The sequence below is a fragment of the Lynx canadensis genome, chromosome A1 (assembly GCF_007474595.2).
Source record: "Lynx canadensis isolate LIC74 chromosome A1, mLynCan4.pri.v2, whole genome shotgun sequence".
Classification (NCBI taxonomy): Eukaryota; Metazoa; Chordata; class Mammalia; order Carnivora; family Felidae; genus Lynx; species Lynx canadensis.
The window spans coordinates 50,096,069-50,114,505 of NC_044303.2; the positions used below are offsets into that span (position 1 = coordinate 50,096,069).

At 36.6% G+C, this 18,437-nt stretch overlaps 1 protein-coding gene across 3 annotated transcripts in view; it reads left to right on the top strand.

Annotated features, from left to right (window-relative positions):
* The window catches only part of LMO7 (LIM domain 7), a 199,370-nt gene that overhangs the window by 68,374 nt on the left and 112,559 nt on the right, over positions 1-18,437 (top strand). For all 3 annotated transcript variants that reach the window (XM_030312057.1, XM_030312062.1, XM_032592170.1), the window contains exons 3-4: positions 1,389-1,459; positions 15,101-15,170. In XM_030312057.1, the coding sequence (XP_030167917.1) occupies positions 1,389-1,459; positions 15,101-15,170 (141 nt within the window). The remainder of the gene's footprint in view (positions 1-1,388; positions 1,460-15,100; positions 15,171-18,437) is intronic.

Sequence of the window (18,437 nt, forward strand, 5' to 3'; positions counted from 1 at the left end):
TTTATACTTTGTGTTTACTTATGTGACTGTGAGGTCTTTAAGGGAAGAGCTTCTTGCATTTTTTTTTTCTTTAGATCTCGACCCAGTATCCAGGTAAGTGTCTGTAACAGAGACACTCAGCACATGTTTAATTCATGCAGCAATGTAGCCTTCTGTAGATTAATGCTGTGTATAGGAAAGGATCTACTTCTTGTGTTTGAGTGTATTACCTCCTGGCCCAGGCTCCCATCCATATTTATAGAACCAGCTTATGAGAAACTAACTTTTATTCTAAAAACAACTTGTTTTGCATTTAACGGATAATATGTCTAGCTATAGCAATGTTGGGCATTATGGAAAAGATGCGGAAGGCATACAGGGACTCTAGGTGGGCTGAAAACCTAGCAGCGGTGAGTAAGGACAGCAGGAGCCTTATAGCTCACTTAGGGTTTAAGGTTAGGGACTTCCCGAGTCAGATTTCCATTTTTCCCCTGCAGTGGCAGGTGGAGTGAGGGCCCTTGCTTTCAGGTGATGGGTGCACCTCTAGGGCTGCTGGCATCACTGCCATTGTAGCATACTCTTCCCGCACCGTTAGCTAGGGAGCCAGTTTTGGGAGTTGTTCTTGGACCAGCTTTTTCCCACCGTGGCCTCCATTTTCTCTGCTACTATATCCTCTGTAAGATCCACTTTCCTCCCAACTACTCCACCCTCAAGAGACCAGATCTGTAGACATTTTTCCAGGTGGTTTCGCTAAGGAACATTGGTTGTGGTGACTGTAGGTGGCCTGTTCATATGTTATAGCCTTAAGGGAGGAATTGTCTGTTTAAAATACGTACCATCTTCCATGTCTTTCTTTTGTCTCTCTGTGTTGGGATTTAATAGCCTTCTCCCTACGATGTTTCAGTAAAGAGCTCATGATGCAAGTCAGGACCATTTCGTAAATCTGTTTCAGGAGAGTCATGCCCTCTGCTGTTTTGCTTTGCCATGAAACTTGAGGAATTTAAGGATGGGACTGAAATTAGTGATATGCATCTATAGTTGGTATTTCAAGTTTATATCTTAATCTATTTTTATTTATTCTTGGTAAACTAGGTTGCCCATAGGATTTTTACAGAAAACATATTGGAAATTTAGCTTCTAAGTTTTGGTGATCCGCCATTAGATAGTTACATTACAGAAAACTCTCATTATGGTTTTTTTTTTCTTTTTATATTTGCTCATACTAAAATGGTTAATCTCTCTCTTTGTAACTTAAAACTACATGTAATTTCCTAAATGGAACGACTTTTGGTGATATATGCAATTCTTTCAAGTATAACATTAGATGCGTATTTATTAATCTTGTGCTGAATTTGACTTGTGTATTAACCCCGATTGAGAGAACATTAATACCTAAATCTGTCTTTCAGGCAGTAACAGAGAAGAATTTTGAGACAAAGGATTTTCGAGCTTCTCTAGAGAATGGTGTTCTGTTGTGTGAGTAAGTATTTAAAGCACTGAAAACATTCTTCAAAAGCAAAGGTGTGTATGTGTGTGTTGTGAGTTGTCATCATGGCCACCTTAGTCACAGATCTGTTTTCTTGGTAACAAGTGAGATTTGATCTCTGCAAATTGATACCCCTACAGTACCAGACAGCAGGAAGGGATTATCAGTCTCTGCATCTAAAGATAGCATTAGTGAAATATATATTATTTTAAATTAGTAAACAAGAAAGATTCTGTTATTTCTTGATGGGCCAGTAGGGGTGGGTGGTTGAGGAGGAAGCTGTATTACATTGCACCAGCTCTCCCTTACTCTGAGTATTCTAACATATGGAATTGCCTGGTTTAGAAGTTAGTATAAGTTTTTTCTTTTTTTCATCAATAAAGGGTGATGCTTGTAGAACAAATTTAAGCAGTAGCAAATTTTTCTTTTAAGCTTTAAGTGGAGTCATTACATTACTGCAATCACGTTGAGTTATGCATGGGCCATTCACATTTAGCTAATATATTGTTGAAAATCGTGTCCTAGATTTTGGTTATCATAAGTAAACTAGGCTTCTGGCATGATTGATGGTATGAGGCCTACATCATATGTTTGGTATACTGCTTTGTCCTTCTGTGGTTCAGAGTGCAGTTAGCCAGGTATGTGACCTTTGGGGGTAAGGGAGAGGTAGGGCTGTGGGATGTAAAGATGAAGTCTTGGGTGAGGGTGCAGGTTGCAGAAGTGAGCAAATAAATTATAAGAATGTACTTGAGTATGCACCCACGTTTTTGAAAGGGCTTAAGTACTCCAATCTAGACACTTACCACGTCGGTATTTATGGAATCTGTCCCAAAGCAAACACTGGGAGTATATGTACTTGTATTTAGATGACTTTGATTATCCTTTTAAAGGAAGGTTGTCTGCAGCAAATATCAGGAGTCAAAGGGCTTAGGTTTGATTTCTTGCCCCATTACTTTTGGACATTTGAGCAATTGATTTAACATCTGAGCCTTATTTTCTCATCCATGAAATGGAAATCAGCATATCTGATCTGCCTAACTCACAGGGTTGCAAAGTTCCATAATATATATATTAAGGTTTTTATAAACTATCAAACTTTGCATAAATATAAGTTCTTGCTAGGAAGATGGCCATGTATATAACAGCCTATATCTCATCAGCTCTTTTGATAGATGTTCACACTTTTTTTTTTTTGTCTTAGAGCAATGTTGTTAAGTTGAACCAGCTGAAGTTACTGATATTCAAGCATTTGTGACTTATAGAAATGTCAATTTCATGTGGTTCTACCTGATATACAGCAGAACAGGCATATGAAGAAGGGCCAAATAAAGTTTAAGGGGTGTTAGTTGTCCTCTTCTGATGTCACATTTAGAAGTGCCATTGCCAAATAATGTTTAAACTAATTCTTGTAAACCATGTGGTCACTCTAATTGGCCAATGTTAGGAAATTATATTAATTTGAAAACTGTAAAATTTAAATGTGTTCTAAATCATTCAGAAAATGGAGGGGGGAAATGATGGTTAGATGTATGTGATCTTAAAGCTACCCAAGCTAGGAGTATGGACTATCTAGAGGTTTGCAGTGAAATAACTTTGTCCGTTGTAAGCTCCACAAGTCAGGATAAACATTAGGTAGGAAGTGTGCCTATGAAGTACTGAATGGTTTGTAGAGATGCGAGAGCATTTAGCCCAAACAAATGATCTTAAAAAAAAATTGTTTTTAATGTTTATTTATTTTTGAGAGAGAGAGAAAGAGAGTGAGAGTGAGCAGGGGAGGGGCAGGGAGAGAGGAAGACACAGGATTCAAAGCAGGCTCCAGGCTCCAAGCTATCAGCACAGACCCCAGTGTGGGGCTAGAACTCATGAACCATGAGACCACGGCCTGAGCTGAAGTTGGACGCTCAACTGACTAAGCCACCCAGGCGCTCTGGTGATCTTTTCAAAGAAGTCACTTTGTGGGTTTATACTACCAGTGATGAGCTATTACTTAAATCCTTTTTAGGGTTCCTCCTTTTGGGGCATTGCCTGCATAACAATAACAAGGTCATTAAACATGCTGGAGAGACTCTTAGAGTTTTTAATTTAAAATGCAGTTTATGCACCAACTGGTCCCTGAATGATTTGAGGTGATTTCTAAAAACTATACCCAATCTGAGAGGATGAGCATATTGTTACCACTGAGGATATGCAGAGTTGATGAAAAACTGTTTGGACCACAAGCGGTATTATTAGATTAAACACAGCAAACATTTGGATGCATGTTTAGAGATCTATTGGCTTTAAAAAAGTCACTTTAATTCACAACTTCCAAAAGTCATTCTCAGATTGTTTCCTAGCTGGAATAACACCAGTTGGGGGTTTTGTGCATTACCAGAGAAGTCTAATCAATGTGTTTGGTGCCCAGTATTCTTCAAATGAATGTTTTCCAAAAGTAGCATAAGTAAATATTAAGCTGTGGTAATCAGCAATTGTAGTTTATTGAGGGACATCAAAGTATTGCATGTTTGTGTTAAAAAAAAATCTTTCTCTTAATTGTGAGTCACATTGTTTACAGCCACTGGTCAATGAAGCATTTAATCTAAAAGGTGTAATCCTGGGGGGAAAAAAAAGCCTAGGTAACTATATTCTGTATAAATCCGTAAATAAGAAAAGCCTACCTGGTTGGTCTGTGAAATGATTAAGCAGGGATCACTGTTTGATCACCTCCACCTGAGTTATAATGCCTATGAGGAAAGCAAAATCCGCTGTTCAGAGTCTAGTATTAGAAGTCCTGACTCTTAAATTAATGGTAAATATAGTAAGCTTTGAGAATATTTTACCCATAAGAGATTTCAAGTGTTAGCTGACATATGATTAGGATATTTTAAAATTCTAATTCATTTTCTTACAGAAGAAGGCTGACTTCTGCTTGGTTCACTGCCAGAAAAATGGATTCATGTGAAATACAGGATCTGCTTGTTGCCTATTAAAAATCTCCAGGCATCCTAGTTCGTTATCGTCATTAGAGTTTTGTTATTGCTTCATCTAATTTCAGCAGTCTTTTATTCATTAGTTGCAGTTTATCCTTTTTAGCTGGATTCTGAAATATCAAAGTCAAGAGTTAGAGGAAGTGAGCTTATTTATAGCTTCCACCCAACTGGCAGTGTTCTGACATTTCAGATAGTCTAAATTGGGCATAAACTCTGTGCTGAGGCTTCAGACGAGATAGACACCTGAGTAATGAGGATAATGTGCCCCTAAATCTGATTGACTATTGAAGTTAGTATCGCCTGTTAATCATTTTAGTATCATTTAGTGTTTACTGACTGCGAGATCTAATTGAGCTGAGGGCTAAAGAATACTGTCCTGGTTAAAGCCTGTTGTGGTAATTCTTTTACTGTATACCCTACACGTGTAATCTCTCTTGGCTTTACTAAACAGTGAGATGGAAACAAAATCTAATTTGGGAATTTTTCCAATTAGTAAAAGGATTGACAAGAGTCTGTAAAGTGGCTTCAACTCCTTGTTATTTATTGACAGTATTCATTGGGGGAATAATTAGTCCCCTAACTTCACTGTTTATTAGTGTTCATGAGGACTACCTTACTGTATATTTTTAAAAATATGAGATTTGCCACCTACATAAATATCCATAGCCTCTCTTGATCTGTGGTTCTAGCAGAATTATTTCTCTTCTCTAAACATATTTGGTAGAGGCATATATAGCTAGTGATATGAGTTAGTAATTTCACAGTTACTCATCTTATGATAGCAATCTTGGAAATACTAAAACGAAAACATTCTTTATTCTCTTTATGAAGTAAGATCATTTGAAGATAATTTTATTGGGTGTGTCTCTGGTTAGTCAGTTTTATTTCCCATCCCTGGAATATTGCCAGTCTTTGCTCTATCTCAAATCAGGCATGCCCCAGAAGTTTATATCTCTTTGAACTTCGCTCAAATGATTGAGAAAACTCTTCTCACATTGTTACCAGGCCTTCTTTCCATGGCTTGCTGTTTGGAAAGAGTGAATCAAGATGTTCACCCGTTTGGTTTGAGACATCTTGTTTCTATTTATGTCTGTCATGTAACCACTACACTGTCTACCTAAAAGTAACATGATGTTTTGTTAAAGATGCATTCAATAGAAGGAGAAGGTTTATTTAAAAAAATGCTATTAATTTTCTATGGGATACTCAGTTGATTGTTCTAAGACATAGGGCAAGGTAAAGAACTTTGTCACTTCTCATTCACACAAGAGAGCACTGTCTTTTGTGAGGGTTGGAGACCCTAACACATTGAATGACAGTGACATCAGTGGGCCTTTGGGCTTCTATGCAGTGTTCCATGTGAAGCCCAGAGGCCCTTCTTTAATAATAAAGACTTTTTCTTAGAGTTCTTTCTGGTTTTGAATTTTCTGAAGAGGACACTTGCTTCCATAGAGCTCTCTAGCATGCCAACACTATCCATTGATTCTCATACATATTATAGCCATTTATAATTTAAGTAATAAAATGATTTTTCTTCATTTCACTTTTTTGAAGTTTCTATATTGTTTGATAATCCAGCAGTAGGTAAAGATGCAAATATTCAAGTTCATAAAGACAATTTAAAAATTTTAAACTGCTTTATCTTCATGGCAGTAATTAATGATTGCCAATCTGTATGTTCTCTTTTTAAGATTCACAATCCATTTTTTTTGTAATTCGTTATCTATATATAACAAAACATTATTTTAAGAAAATAGTTTGTTAAGTTGAAGGCTAGCTTATTAAACATCAATTTAAAAATGCACTTCTGGGGCGCCTGGGTGGTTCAGTTGGTTGAGCGTCTGACTTCGGCTCGGGTCATGATCTCGTGGTTTGTGGGTTCAAGCCCCGCCTTGGGTTCTGTGCTGATAGCTTGGAGCCTGGAGCCTGCTTCAGATTCTGTGTCTCCCTCTCTCTCTGCTCCTGCCCCACTCACGCTCTGTCTCTCTGTCTCTCTGTCTCTCTCTCAAAAAAAAATTAAAAAATTAAAAAAAATTCACTTCTGTTATAGTAGTCATATTATACGGACTCACTGCAAATTTTGCAGATGGTTTTTTGTATTGTGGCCTCAAACTTGAAGTTAGAAAGCTTCAGTCCTGTTTCATGAACCAGCATGCATCATCTACAGGATTTTTCCACCATAAACATAATTACTGAGAGAACATACGGCATTTCAGTGGTAAGACCTCTGGAAAGAAATGAGAATGATGGTTTACTAAAAATAAAAGGAAGTAGTATGTATGCTTAGATGTATGAGATGTAAGCAATTTTATTAAAGTTGATCAGTAAGAAGTTATTCCTGAAGTCAGTTTTATTGTAATAAAGGTACTTAGGTAGGCACATGGAAAACAGTGTGTTGGCCATTAAATATACAAAGTACAATAATTCTAGTCAGTGTATTAAGAAGTAAATTAAATAATGGATATTGTAAAAAGAACAAATATATAATGGTGTCACATTAATTAAAAGTAGAACATTTTCCTTATATGAGAGAATCTCTAGAATTTTTATATACTGACAGTCATTGGTCAGAAAATTAGGTGAGATCTAAGGTGACAAAAGCAATAGTAACAAAGTTTAGAACACTGTTTACTGTAGAGAAATGTGTGAGACTTTCATCTTGGATGTTGAAAATGTAATGGTAAACTCTAAGATTTAAGAAATGAAATGATAATTATATTTCTACATAGGGTAATAGATGTCCGTTAATTTATAATTTTAGTCCAATATTCATATTAAATCTAGCCAGGATTTTTTTTTTTTAATTTTTTAAAGTTTATCTTTGAGAGAGAGTGTGAGTAGGGGAGGGGCAGAGAGAGGGGGAACAAAGGATCCAAAGTGGGCTCTATGCTGACAGCAGGGAGCCCTACACAGGGCTCAAACTTACAAACTGTGAGATTATGACCTGAGCCGAAGTCTGATGCTCAACCAACTGAGCCACCCAACGGCCCTAGTCAGGCATTTCTTAATGAGTATTATTTTAACATTCACGTGGAAGAATAAACAGGTGAGAATAGAAAAAATTCTAAAAGTAAAAGTTTCTGCGAAATGAGGTTGTCCCAACATAGGAACATGTGACAAATGTGCAAAGTAATTAAAAATTATGGGTTGCTTTATAAATGTACATACTGGGGCGCCTGGGTGGCTCAGTCGGGTAAGTGTCCAACTTTGGCTCAGGTCATGGTCTCACAGTTCGTGGGTTCAAGCCCCACTCCAGGCTCATTGCTGTCAGCCTGTCAGTGCAGAGCCTGGAGCCTGCTTCAGATTCTGTGTCTCCCTCTCTCTCTGCCCCTCTCCTGCTCACTCCATCTCTCTTTGTCTCTCAAAAATGAATAAACGTTAAAAAAATACATAAATGTACATATTAATATAGGGGCAGGGTGCAAAATACATTCTTACCCATAGATATTTGTGATAAAGGAGATATGAAAACATGAAGAACAGATGAATCACTCAATTCATTGTATTGGGATAAATAATTGGTTAAGAATGAATTTATTAACCCACCGAATATCCTAGATTAAGATAATAAAAAGGTGAAAAAATAAAATTTTAGAGTTAAAATCTTTGGAGGCAGTTTAAAATTCTAACCTTTGAAGGAATGAGGAAATAAGAACAAAAAATAGATTTAAAACTATATGTAAATAGTTATTCTGACAAATAACATTCTGAGAAAAATGTATGAAGCAAAATGACTTAATCATTAATCAAACAAATTGGTGAGATATACATTTGAAAACCTTAACAGACAAATAAACAAAGGATGTGACTAAATACTTTACAAATGAAGTAATACTACTGGAAATAAACAGTAAAATCTCTGCCTTCATTAGTAAGTAATTGTGCTAAAAGAAGATACTATATGTGTGTGTGTGTGTGTTTTAAAGATTATTCATTTATTTTGAGGGAGAGAGCACAGGTTGGGGAAGGGCAGAGAGGGAGAGAGAAAGAATCCCATGCACTGTCAGTGCTGAGCCTGACACAGGGCTTGAACTCCCAAACCATGAGATCATGACCTGAGCTGAAGTCTGATGCTTAACTGACTGAGCCACCCAGGTGCCCCACAAGATACTATTTTCTAATCGAAGCCAGTAAATAATTTGAAATCTTACAAAATGTTGGCATATTATGGTGAAATGGTATATACTCAAAATGCCCAATTGAATATAAACTGGTACAGTTCTAAAAAGCAATGTGGCAATATCTATCAAAGTAATTATGTGCTAGTTTTTAAATTAATATGAACATGTATTTACTTACCATACAAATTATAGGACTTTTCTTAATAATCCTTGCTTTTGGGAATCATAAAGAAAAAGACTGCAAGATGGGGAAAATACGTATAAAGCTTCTTCATAGTGGAAAATATCAAAAACAACTTAAATATCTATAATGTGATAGATAAAGTTGGGGAAATGTTGTGCATGCCTTAAGAGTGTGGTTGTGAAGGATGCAGCTCTGTGGAAGATCACGTAGCAGGGAGCTGAACTCAGCGCAGAGAAAGGTGCTGCTGTATCCCGCCGCGAGGTGAGCACACGAGCACTGCCTTCTGGTGCAAAAGTAAATTGATTCACATTGTCAAATTCCTTTCCAGACATGTATCAAAAGCGTTGATGAGTTTATTTTTAGAAACAGAACATAAGAAACGGTAAGGAGCACAGGCGAAGGTATGCACACAGACCTGCATTGGAAAAATTTTCACGATGGCGAATATTGGAGCGAACCCAAGTCCCTCCCACAAGAGAAGAGCGAATCACTGTCATTTACATGAAGGGGTGGAGAGGACTTTAGAGATGTTACTTAATGGTAAACGCAAGAACCAGGACAGGAACTCAGAGCGCCCTTGCTCTGGGACATGTCTCATCACCCAGCGATATCTATCTGTTAGTGCTATAACTGTCAAGGCTGCTTAAAATAAGGGAAATCTGCTGTCAAACCACTCAAGCTTTTCTTGACTCACTTAAGAGATCCTTTGCACATACCAATGAGGCTAAATAAGAAGGTCCTATCATAATAAAATTATAATTATCAGGTGTATTGATACTGATTTGTTGCTCTTACACTTTCCCATCTTTGCATTTGTTGTTAACTATTTGTGTTGTATTCTAACTCAGCCATATTCAAAGTTACTACCATAGGAATTCTAGAAATTAAACTGAGATTTATTTTACTACCAGTCTTTGAAAATATTAAGGTGACCATACTGTTTATGTTGCATGTTTTTAAAGTTAAATTTATTTTGTTTGACGTTTATTCATTTTTAGAGACAGAGACAGAGTGCATGCAGGGGTGGGGCAGAGAGAGAGAGAGACCGTATATCCCACCCTGAGGGATCCCACCATGTATCCCACACAGAATTTGAAGCAGGCTCCAGGCTCTGAGCTGTCATCACAAAGCCTGACATGGGGCTCGAACCCACAAACTGTGAAATCATGACCTGAGCCGAAGTCAGATGCCTAACACCAGCTGAGCCACCCAGGCACCCCTAAACTTTAAAATTTTAAATTACATATGCTTATTACTTTACCCAAGGAAATGTGATCACTAACTTCTCAGTGTGGTTTTTATTTTAAAGATATTATAGCTTATGAATTTAGATGGAGGTAATTAATGAAAAATATTAGTTAGAAATTTACTTAGGATAACCTGTCCAAAGTAATATATCTGATAGAGAGTTTATTCTCTTGATCAACATTTGACAATTGGGAACCAACATCAAGGTTTGATTTGTCTGGCAACAGAAAACCTAACAGAGGGCAGGTGTCCTTTTTGGGAAAAGCCAAAAACTATTTCTCACATTTGAGTGAAACTAAAGGTAAATTTTTTCTAAATTTATTTTTGTAAAGAACAGAGAGGTTTTCAACCACAGAAAAATATCTGTATTAAAAGTTAGTGGGTTTTTGCAGACATTTTTAAAGCACCTTCACAATACCAGGTACCTTGCTAAGTGCCAGATGTTGGCAATGAGAGAATGTCCTTGTACTTGATATCTTCACTGTCTCCTTAGCACAGTGCTCTATCTTTAGTAAGCATTCAAATGTTTGTTGCCAGAATTTGCATCTAGAACAAACTAGGCAAATAAAGATGTGCCAAATAGCAGATAAAACAAAAGTCATTTTCCTTTAATTTGTAAGGAAATATATAATATTTTTATTTTGTCTTCTAAAAATTTATGAATAGGAAAATTTCACTAATATGGGGGTAGATATTTAGAAAATGTTGTCAACAGAAAGATAATAGAAATATGTATGTGTGACTGACTGACCATAGGTTAGCAAGTTCACTCTCAATGTATTGATATGCTGTTTGAGGTCAGTGTCTCTAGTGCATTTAGAAGAAACATCTTTGGAAATAGGAAGTTGAAACATGTCTCTAAATTTTCCACCTCTACTGAAGGGCTTTCTGGTAAAGGGGAAAATAAGGTTTGGCATTTAGAACTAGTTTCTGGAGACTAAGAACACCAAGTTCTAGCTCTCATTAAAACTGTTTATAACCAAGCTAGATGTTACATTGAACTTTATGTACAGTTTTCCTGGTGTTATATTTAAAGTCAGGTCACATTCACTGGTGACAAAGTTGCAGAACAGAGACAGCTTTCTACAATCTGTTATGTAACTCAGCTCTCTCGGAGGGAGTGGGCAGGATGTTTTGGAGAAGAGAAGAAAAAGAAGTAGACAACAGTACAGGGATGAGCTGAGGGAGAGGGGTTGCAGGCTTTAGCCAATGTGGTCTACCAAAGGAGGTAGCAAATGACTAGGTGTTTTCTGTCCCGGTTTTAATCTTAACCAAAAGAGCAAACCTCTGATGTGCTAAAAAGCACATATCAGATTTATGCCATGGCCTGAGGGAAGACTTGGGGGGGGTAGAGGTATAATTTTGCGTAGGATTAGAGGAATGGTCTGCTTGCAGGCAGTTAAAATGGTCCCTTGACTGCCTTTAGTTCCTTGTGCACAGAGACCATCTGGAAGATTATCATGTTATATGATTCTTAAATAGAGCCAGTGACCAGAAGTGAGTGTTGCCTTTTTGAATTTCACATGTGTAATTGAAGAACCTTTTTTTTTTAAGTTTATTTATTTATTTTGAGAGAGAGAGAGAGGGCAGAGAGAGAGGGAGAGCAAGAATCCCAAGCAGGCTCCGTGTTGTCAGCACAGAGCCTGATGCGGGGCTCGATCTCACAAATCCTGAGTTCATGACCTGAGCCAAACCCAAGAGTTGGATGCTTAACCAAGGAACTACCCAGGTGCCCTGAGGAAACTTTATTATGCAAAGAAGTTCTATTTGTAAAAGAGAGTAGTATCTCCCTAGTGTGGCTTTTTTATTTGATTTGATGTTAAGACTCTACCCCTCTTTTTTTTTTTTTTTTTTTTTAATTTTTTTTTTCAACGTTTTATTTATTTTTGGGACAGAGAGAGACAGAGCATGAACAGGGGAGGGGCAGAGAGAGAGGGAGACACAGAATCAGAAACAGGCTCCAGGCTCTGAGCCATCAGCCCAGAGCCCGACGCAGGGCTCGAACTCACGGACCGCGAGATCGTGACCTGGCTGAAGTCAGACACTTAACCGACTGCGCCACCCAGGCGCCCTCTACCCCTCTTTTTTTAGATATCCTTAAATTTCACAGAAGTTTAGGGTCACCTGAGTGGCTCAGTTGGTTAAGCATTGACGTCACCTCAGGTCATGATCTCATGGTTTGTTGGTTTGAGCCCGCACCAGGCTCTGCACTGACAGCTCAGACCTGGAGCCTTCTTCAGATTCTGTGTCTCCCTTTCTCTCTGTCTCACTCCAGCTCACGCTTTGTCTCCGTCTCTCAAAAATGAATCAACGTTAAAAAAATTTTTTTTTAATTTCACAGAAGTTTAGATTTAATGAAATCTATGTTTCTCCCTAGAAGAAATATCCTAAAAGTTTTTCCTTTAATTGTATATGAAAATAAGTATTCATGATTCACAATCTGATGGGACGTTCAGTTTTTGCCAAAACCGTATGTGCATTTTCTCCATACTCTAGTGCTTAGAACAAATACCACTTTAACATTTGACAAAATAATGTTTTCTCCTAGTGACACAACTTTTAGAAGGTCGTTTGTATGTTATGCGGAGTGTTGTTTTTGCCTGGTGGCTATTTCCATGTTTCTACACGTGCTAGGGGACTCAGGAGTCAAGAAAGAAGCTAATCCACTGTGCTGTGTGTTGCTTCTAGGTAATAGCTGTGGAATCTTCTGATGAGGGAGGAGTCAACTCATTTTTGGGAGACATCATTTAACTGTGCTGTTTCTTTACTTCCATCCCTTACTTCCTTTTGCTGACTAAATTGAATGTAGGCCGTGTTATTATTCATTCCAGAAACTGTTTTTAAAAAATGCTTGTGATGTTACTAACACTGTAGTATAAGAATGATAAATGAAGTAAATAGGTAAATACAGTGATCTGGCCAAAGTCATCAGTGACTCAAATGTGTGGAGGAAGACTTTATGACATTCTTCTGCTAATGAAGACAACTGATGCTAGGCTTTCCTGACATTTGATAAGTTGACCCAGCTCATTTTAGTCTTTAACTTTTTACACCACCATAGGATTACATTTTAAGATCCAAGTTACTGTAGGAAAGTCACTGCCAAGTTAATGGCCAACAACTCTATGAATTTCTTGATTTATACTATGCCAGAATAATGTTCCTATTAAGTAATGTTGCATTTATTAGTTCTTCTATGCATTGCAAGATGCCACTGGTAATAGAACTTAATAAATACCTGGTTAATAGGGAACAGCTGGAAGAATTAATTTGGAACTGTCATTTCTTATAAACCTGTTCAACTTCTTTTCTAGCTCCTCAGCTAGTGATTAAAGAAAAATAATTCAGCTATAAAGGGAGAAAGCCTTCCTTCCTACATAGCTTTCTTTGTACAAATAAGAAATAAGGAATCAAAGAGTAACAGTTCTAGAAAATGCTTGAAGTTGAGGGGGTGATTTTATTATGTATATTGTCTAAAGATCTTTGTGTGAAGAAACTAGGAAAACAGAAAACAGCTCACCAGTCTAAATCTTCATAAGCCATTGTTTTGTAATTTTGATTCCCGTTGAACAACATTCTGAAGGTTATTAAGTTGAGACTTTTGTCTTCTTTATTTTTAGCACATTCAAGTGTATATATAAATCTCTGGAATGTTGAAGGAGTGACATTCCACAAGTGTCAGATTTTTTTTTTTCTGTTGCCCATTGTGAAGAGGAGACCAGTAAATTAAGAATGTTTGATTCTTTCTCCTATATCTGCTTTCCTTTTGCAGCTCTGTTTACAGAATAAAGAATTGCTTTTTGTACCCAGATTATTGAATAGGAAAATCACTGTTTTAAATTGCTGTTTTCTGACAGTGACTAATGATTAATTACCCAAGCTAGCATTAGTAGAAAAGCATTACTATAGTATTAAATTTCTACATGGCTTAACACTGTATTGGTGAAAAACAACAACAACAAATAACATACAATTGATGATAACTACATTTAGAACCAAAAATTGTACTCTTAAGTTATAGTTTTTAAAGATGGCTTCTTTTTTTTTGTTGTTCTGGAATGTAGCGACTTATACATATCTTTGCAGATTCTGTCATAGCAACTTAAATGTGTTCAGTATTAGATTCTGAGGTAACTGTTGCCTTGTTTGGGGGAGTTCTGGCACATTTAATATTTATCCAGTCATTCTGCTATGGTAACAAAGCAGTTGGTCACATATTTGAAAGAGTTAACAATAAGAACTTGCTGGCCATTTGGATGAGTTCCACTGACCCTTTAAATCTGGCAAAATACATTTGTGACAACATGGATGGACTTAGAGGGTCTTATGCTTAAGTGAAATAAATCAGATGGAAAGACAAATGCTGCATGATTTCATTTACATGTAGAATCTAAAAAACCAAGCAGAGCAAACAAACAGAAATCGATTCATAAATACAGAGAACAAACTGGTAGTTGCCAGAGGAAAGGGATAGGGAAAATGGGTGAAGTAGGTGCAGGGGATTAAGAGGTATAAACTCTGGTTATAAAATAAAGTCATGGAGGTGTAAAATACGGCATAGGGAATATAGTCAATTATATTATAAACATTTTGTATGAGGACAGATGGTAACTAGACTGATAATGGTGATCATTTCATAGTGTATATAAATGTCAAATCACTATGTTACACCACTAAAACTAATATTGTATGTTATAACTCTGGCAAAATTATATGGTTCGAATCTACTTTTCAAAATAAAGATCAGTTTGAGGAAAAAATAATATGATTGATAGAAAAAATTATTCTTAGGTCCAAGAGAACTAAATTATAATGAAAGAGATTCTTACACTGCCTCTTGGAACAGAATCAAATGTTACCTTTAATAAATGTGGAACTATTTTTAGGGACATGGCTTTGAAGATAGTGTCTGTATGGTCTAAGAAGATACTGACTATTGTTTGCTGTGCCGTTCTTCCTACTGTGTTTCTTGACTTGTTTTCTTGGTTGTTTGCCTTTTATTGGGCTCTTGGCTCTGAATCACATGTGGGGGATGGGGTAGTGACATACATGATTTAATACTAAACTGATATGGGCATTCTTGTAATTGCATGTGTTATTTCTTTATTTTCAGTTTGATTAATAAACTTAAACCTGGTGTCATTAAGAAGATTAATAGACTGTCCACACCAATAGCAGGTTTGGTAAGTAAAAAATTATCTTCAAAACTAGATTTCTTTGTTTTTGAAGTGTAAAAAGATGGGTGTAGACCGGTACTTTTATCTGGAACTATCATAGAAATTAGGTTTGGAGGTTTTTGCTCAAGAAAAGTGTTTTTAGTTATGTTCTCCTTATACCTTTAGTTCTTTCCTTTCCCTTCTGCCAGGAGACTTTTATTTTTTTACTTTTTGTTTGCTTTGCTTTTTGTGCCTCAAACTTCATATATCCCCTTTCTTGGCTTATTTCTTCCACAGATTGCATTTGTTTATGATCATGTTCTTTCTGAAGTTCAGCCCTGCATACCTTGTTTGCTAGTTGACCACAGTTTAGGGAAACTGTAGATGTTCACCAGTTGTTACGTATCTGTTGCTTCTGCTTAAGGATGGCTCTCACTTAGCACACTTAGATCTTGGAGTGTATTTCCAACACTTTTGTTTTATATAGTAGATTTCCTACCAGTGTTCTGTGTGATATTGGGTAGGTCACTGTCTTCTTTGCCTCAGTAATACTACCCATGAAACAACTATGGGATAAGTCTTTAGATTCCTTCTAGCTTTAAATTTAGATTTTGTGTGTGAAAAATACCCTACACTGTCATTACATAGATACTCTGGTGGGTCAATAATAATTGAAAGACCAATAACAAGGTGGGGCTGTATCTTTGAAAGAAATAATTTATAATTAAGTATATACATGATGGGTTATTTTCAAAACGTTAGCAACTCCTAAGATTCAAGGCTGATCAAAGAAGTCAGTTTAACAAAACTAATTTTATGGGGCACTGGGTGGCTCAGTCAGTTAAGTATCTGACTTCAGCTTAGGTCATGATCTTGCAGTCCGTGAGTTCGAGCCCCGCATCGGGCTCTATGCTGACAGCTCAGAGCCTGGAGCCTGCTTCAGATTCTGTGTCTCCCTCTCTGCTCCTCCCCTGCTCATGCTCTATTTCTCTCTGTCTCTCAAAAATAAATAAACGTTAAAGAAATAAAAAAAACCCTAATTTTATAATACACTGAAGTTTAAGACAGCTAATAACCTGGAATTAGATAGATAGATAGATAGATAGATAGATAAAATCATCTTTACAATAGACAAGCTGCTTATATTCAAAAACTTTTTTTTTGGCCAACAATGTGTTTGCAGATGTCAGAGGCATGAAGGATTAAAGGGTAACAGCATCAAAATTTCTGGATTTGCAGCTGGTATGAAAATCTCATTACAGTTTTATAGGAATAAGTTAGTCACACATTGTGTATTATTGGAAAATAACTGTCTAGGAGAGAAGGAAAGAAGAGTTTTAGAGCTTTCTTTTTTCTTTGAAAGATCAATTATAATTTTCTTTTGAAACATAGAATATATGTAAAGTTCTCAGAGCAGCTGGGCTCAAATATGAATTACTTCTTTCTTACCAAGTTAATTCTATTCCATTTCTATCATGACATGATTTCTATCATGACGTGATATTTTTATTGGTCTCAAATTTGGTTAGGTAAAAAACCTATCAGGCATGCATATATTGCTATATATTGAAGATATGTATATGAATGTATAGCAATATACATATATGTATGAATTACTTCTAGTAATTTGTAGTCAGTAATTCATAGTCAGAAGGTATTATTTAAGGAATAAAACTAAAGAAATTTGTTTTTTTTATTAAAAAATTTTTTTAAATGTTTATTTTTGAGAGAGAGAGTGAGAGAGACAGCATGAGCAGGGCAGGGGCAGAGAGAGAGGGAGACACAGAATCTGAAGCAAGCTCCAGGCTCTGAGCTGTCAGCACAGAGCCTGATGCAGGTCTCGAACCCATGAACCTCGAGATCATGACCTGAGCTGAAGTCAGATGCTTAACCAACTGAGCCACCCAGATTCCCCAAAGAAATTTGGTTTTTGAAGTCTTTCTAGGAAGAGACATTCAGTTTAATAAAAATAACTAAGTCTTATATGAAAATAATTTTTATGAAATAATTTCTGTGAAAATTAAAAGTTTGAATTATATTGAAAATCTTTTTGTCTCCAGTTTTTCTTACTTTAATATTTAAATTGTGAGTTGTCATTTCTTGGATCAATTATACACATTTTAAATTTTTTTTTTTTTTCAACGTTTATTTATTTTTGGGACAGAGAGAGACAGAGCATGAACGGGGGAGGGGCAGAGAGAGAGGGAGACACAGAATCGGAAACAGGCTCCAGGCTCTGAGCCATCAGCCCAGAGCCCGACGCGGGGCTCGAACTCACGGACCGCGAGATCGTGACCTGGCTGAAGTCGGACGCTTAACCGACTGCGCCACCCAGGCGCCCCATTTATACACATTTTAAATGAAATTAGCCTTTGATTTCAAACACCCTGCATATTTGGAATTCTTGAATTGTGGTGGTTTGTTGTTACTGGCCACTAGAGGTTTTATTCAATCTTCTGATTCTATGATTAGATATAAGCCAAATGTTTTTTTATATTTAAATACAACAATCTCTCTAAGTATTTCTCCTTCAAGCATGAAAATTCTATCTAGTTTGGATTTTATCTCTAGAAACTAAAATGAGATGTATTTCCAGAATATTAAATGGGATGATTTCCCAAGTATAGGACACTGAACACTTTTAGTGGGGTATAGGAGCATAAGAATCACCACAGTTGTAGAATTGACTACAGTTGGTTTGAAGTTGTTATCATGCCACATGGACTCCTTCTTTCCATGCTTGTATGTCAGGATGGTTATGTCAAAACTTCTCGAAACCTCAGTTTGAAGTGTGCATTAGAGCTCCAGCATCTATCTGGTAGGGTTGTCATATGTGGACAGAAAGGGATTATATAGTGTGACATACAGGTCCTTTTGTAGCACATTCATTTTTTTAACAAATAGTTGAGTGCCTACTAGGTCAAGAATGTTTCTGGTTTGTAGGGATATATTGGAGGAATAAAGACAGAGAAGGACTTTATCCTCAAAGAGCTTAATGTTGTAGTGGTGGAGCAGGATCTGGAAAATAAATTAGTAAATGGGCAAGAAAACACCAGATATATAAATGTGCTGCAATGAATTATAATAGCCTGACATTTATTGAACACACATGAGGAATCGTAGTTGGACTATGAAGTTTGACCTTGAAGAACTCCTCAAGAAAACATATGTTAGAAGCCTTCATTTTCGATGTGTATAGAAGAAAGATAAAAAGTCTGAGCCAGACTTTTTATACTAGAAATTTTCTTTTGGTTCACAGCAACATAATGATTGATATTTATGGGAGGCAAAATT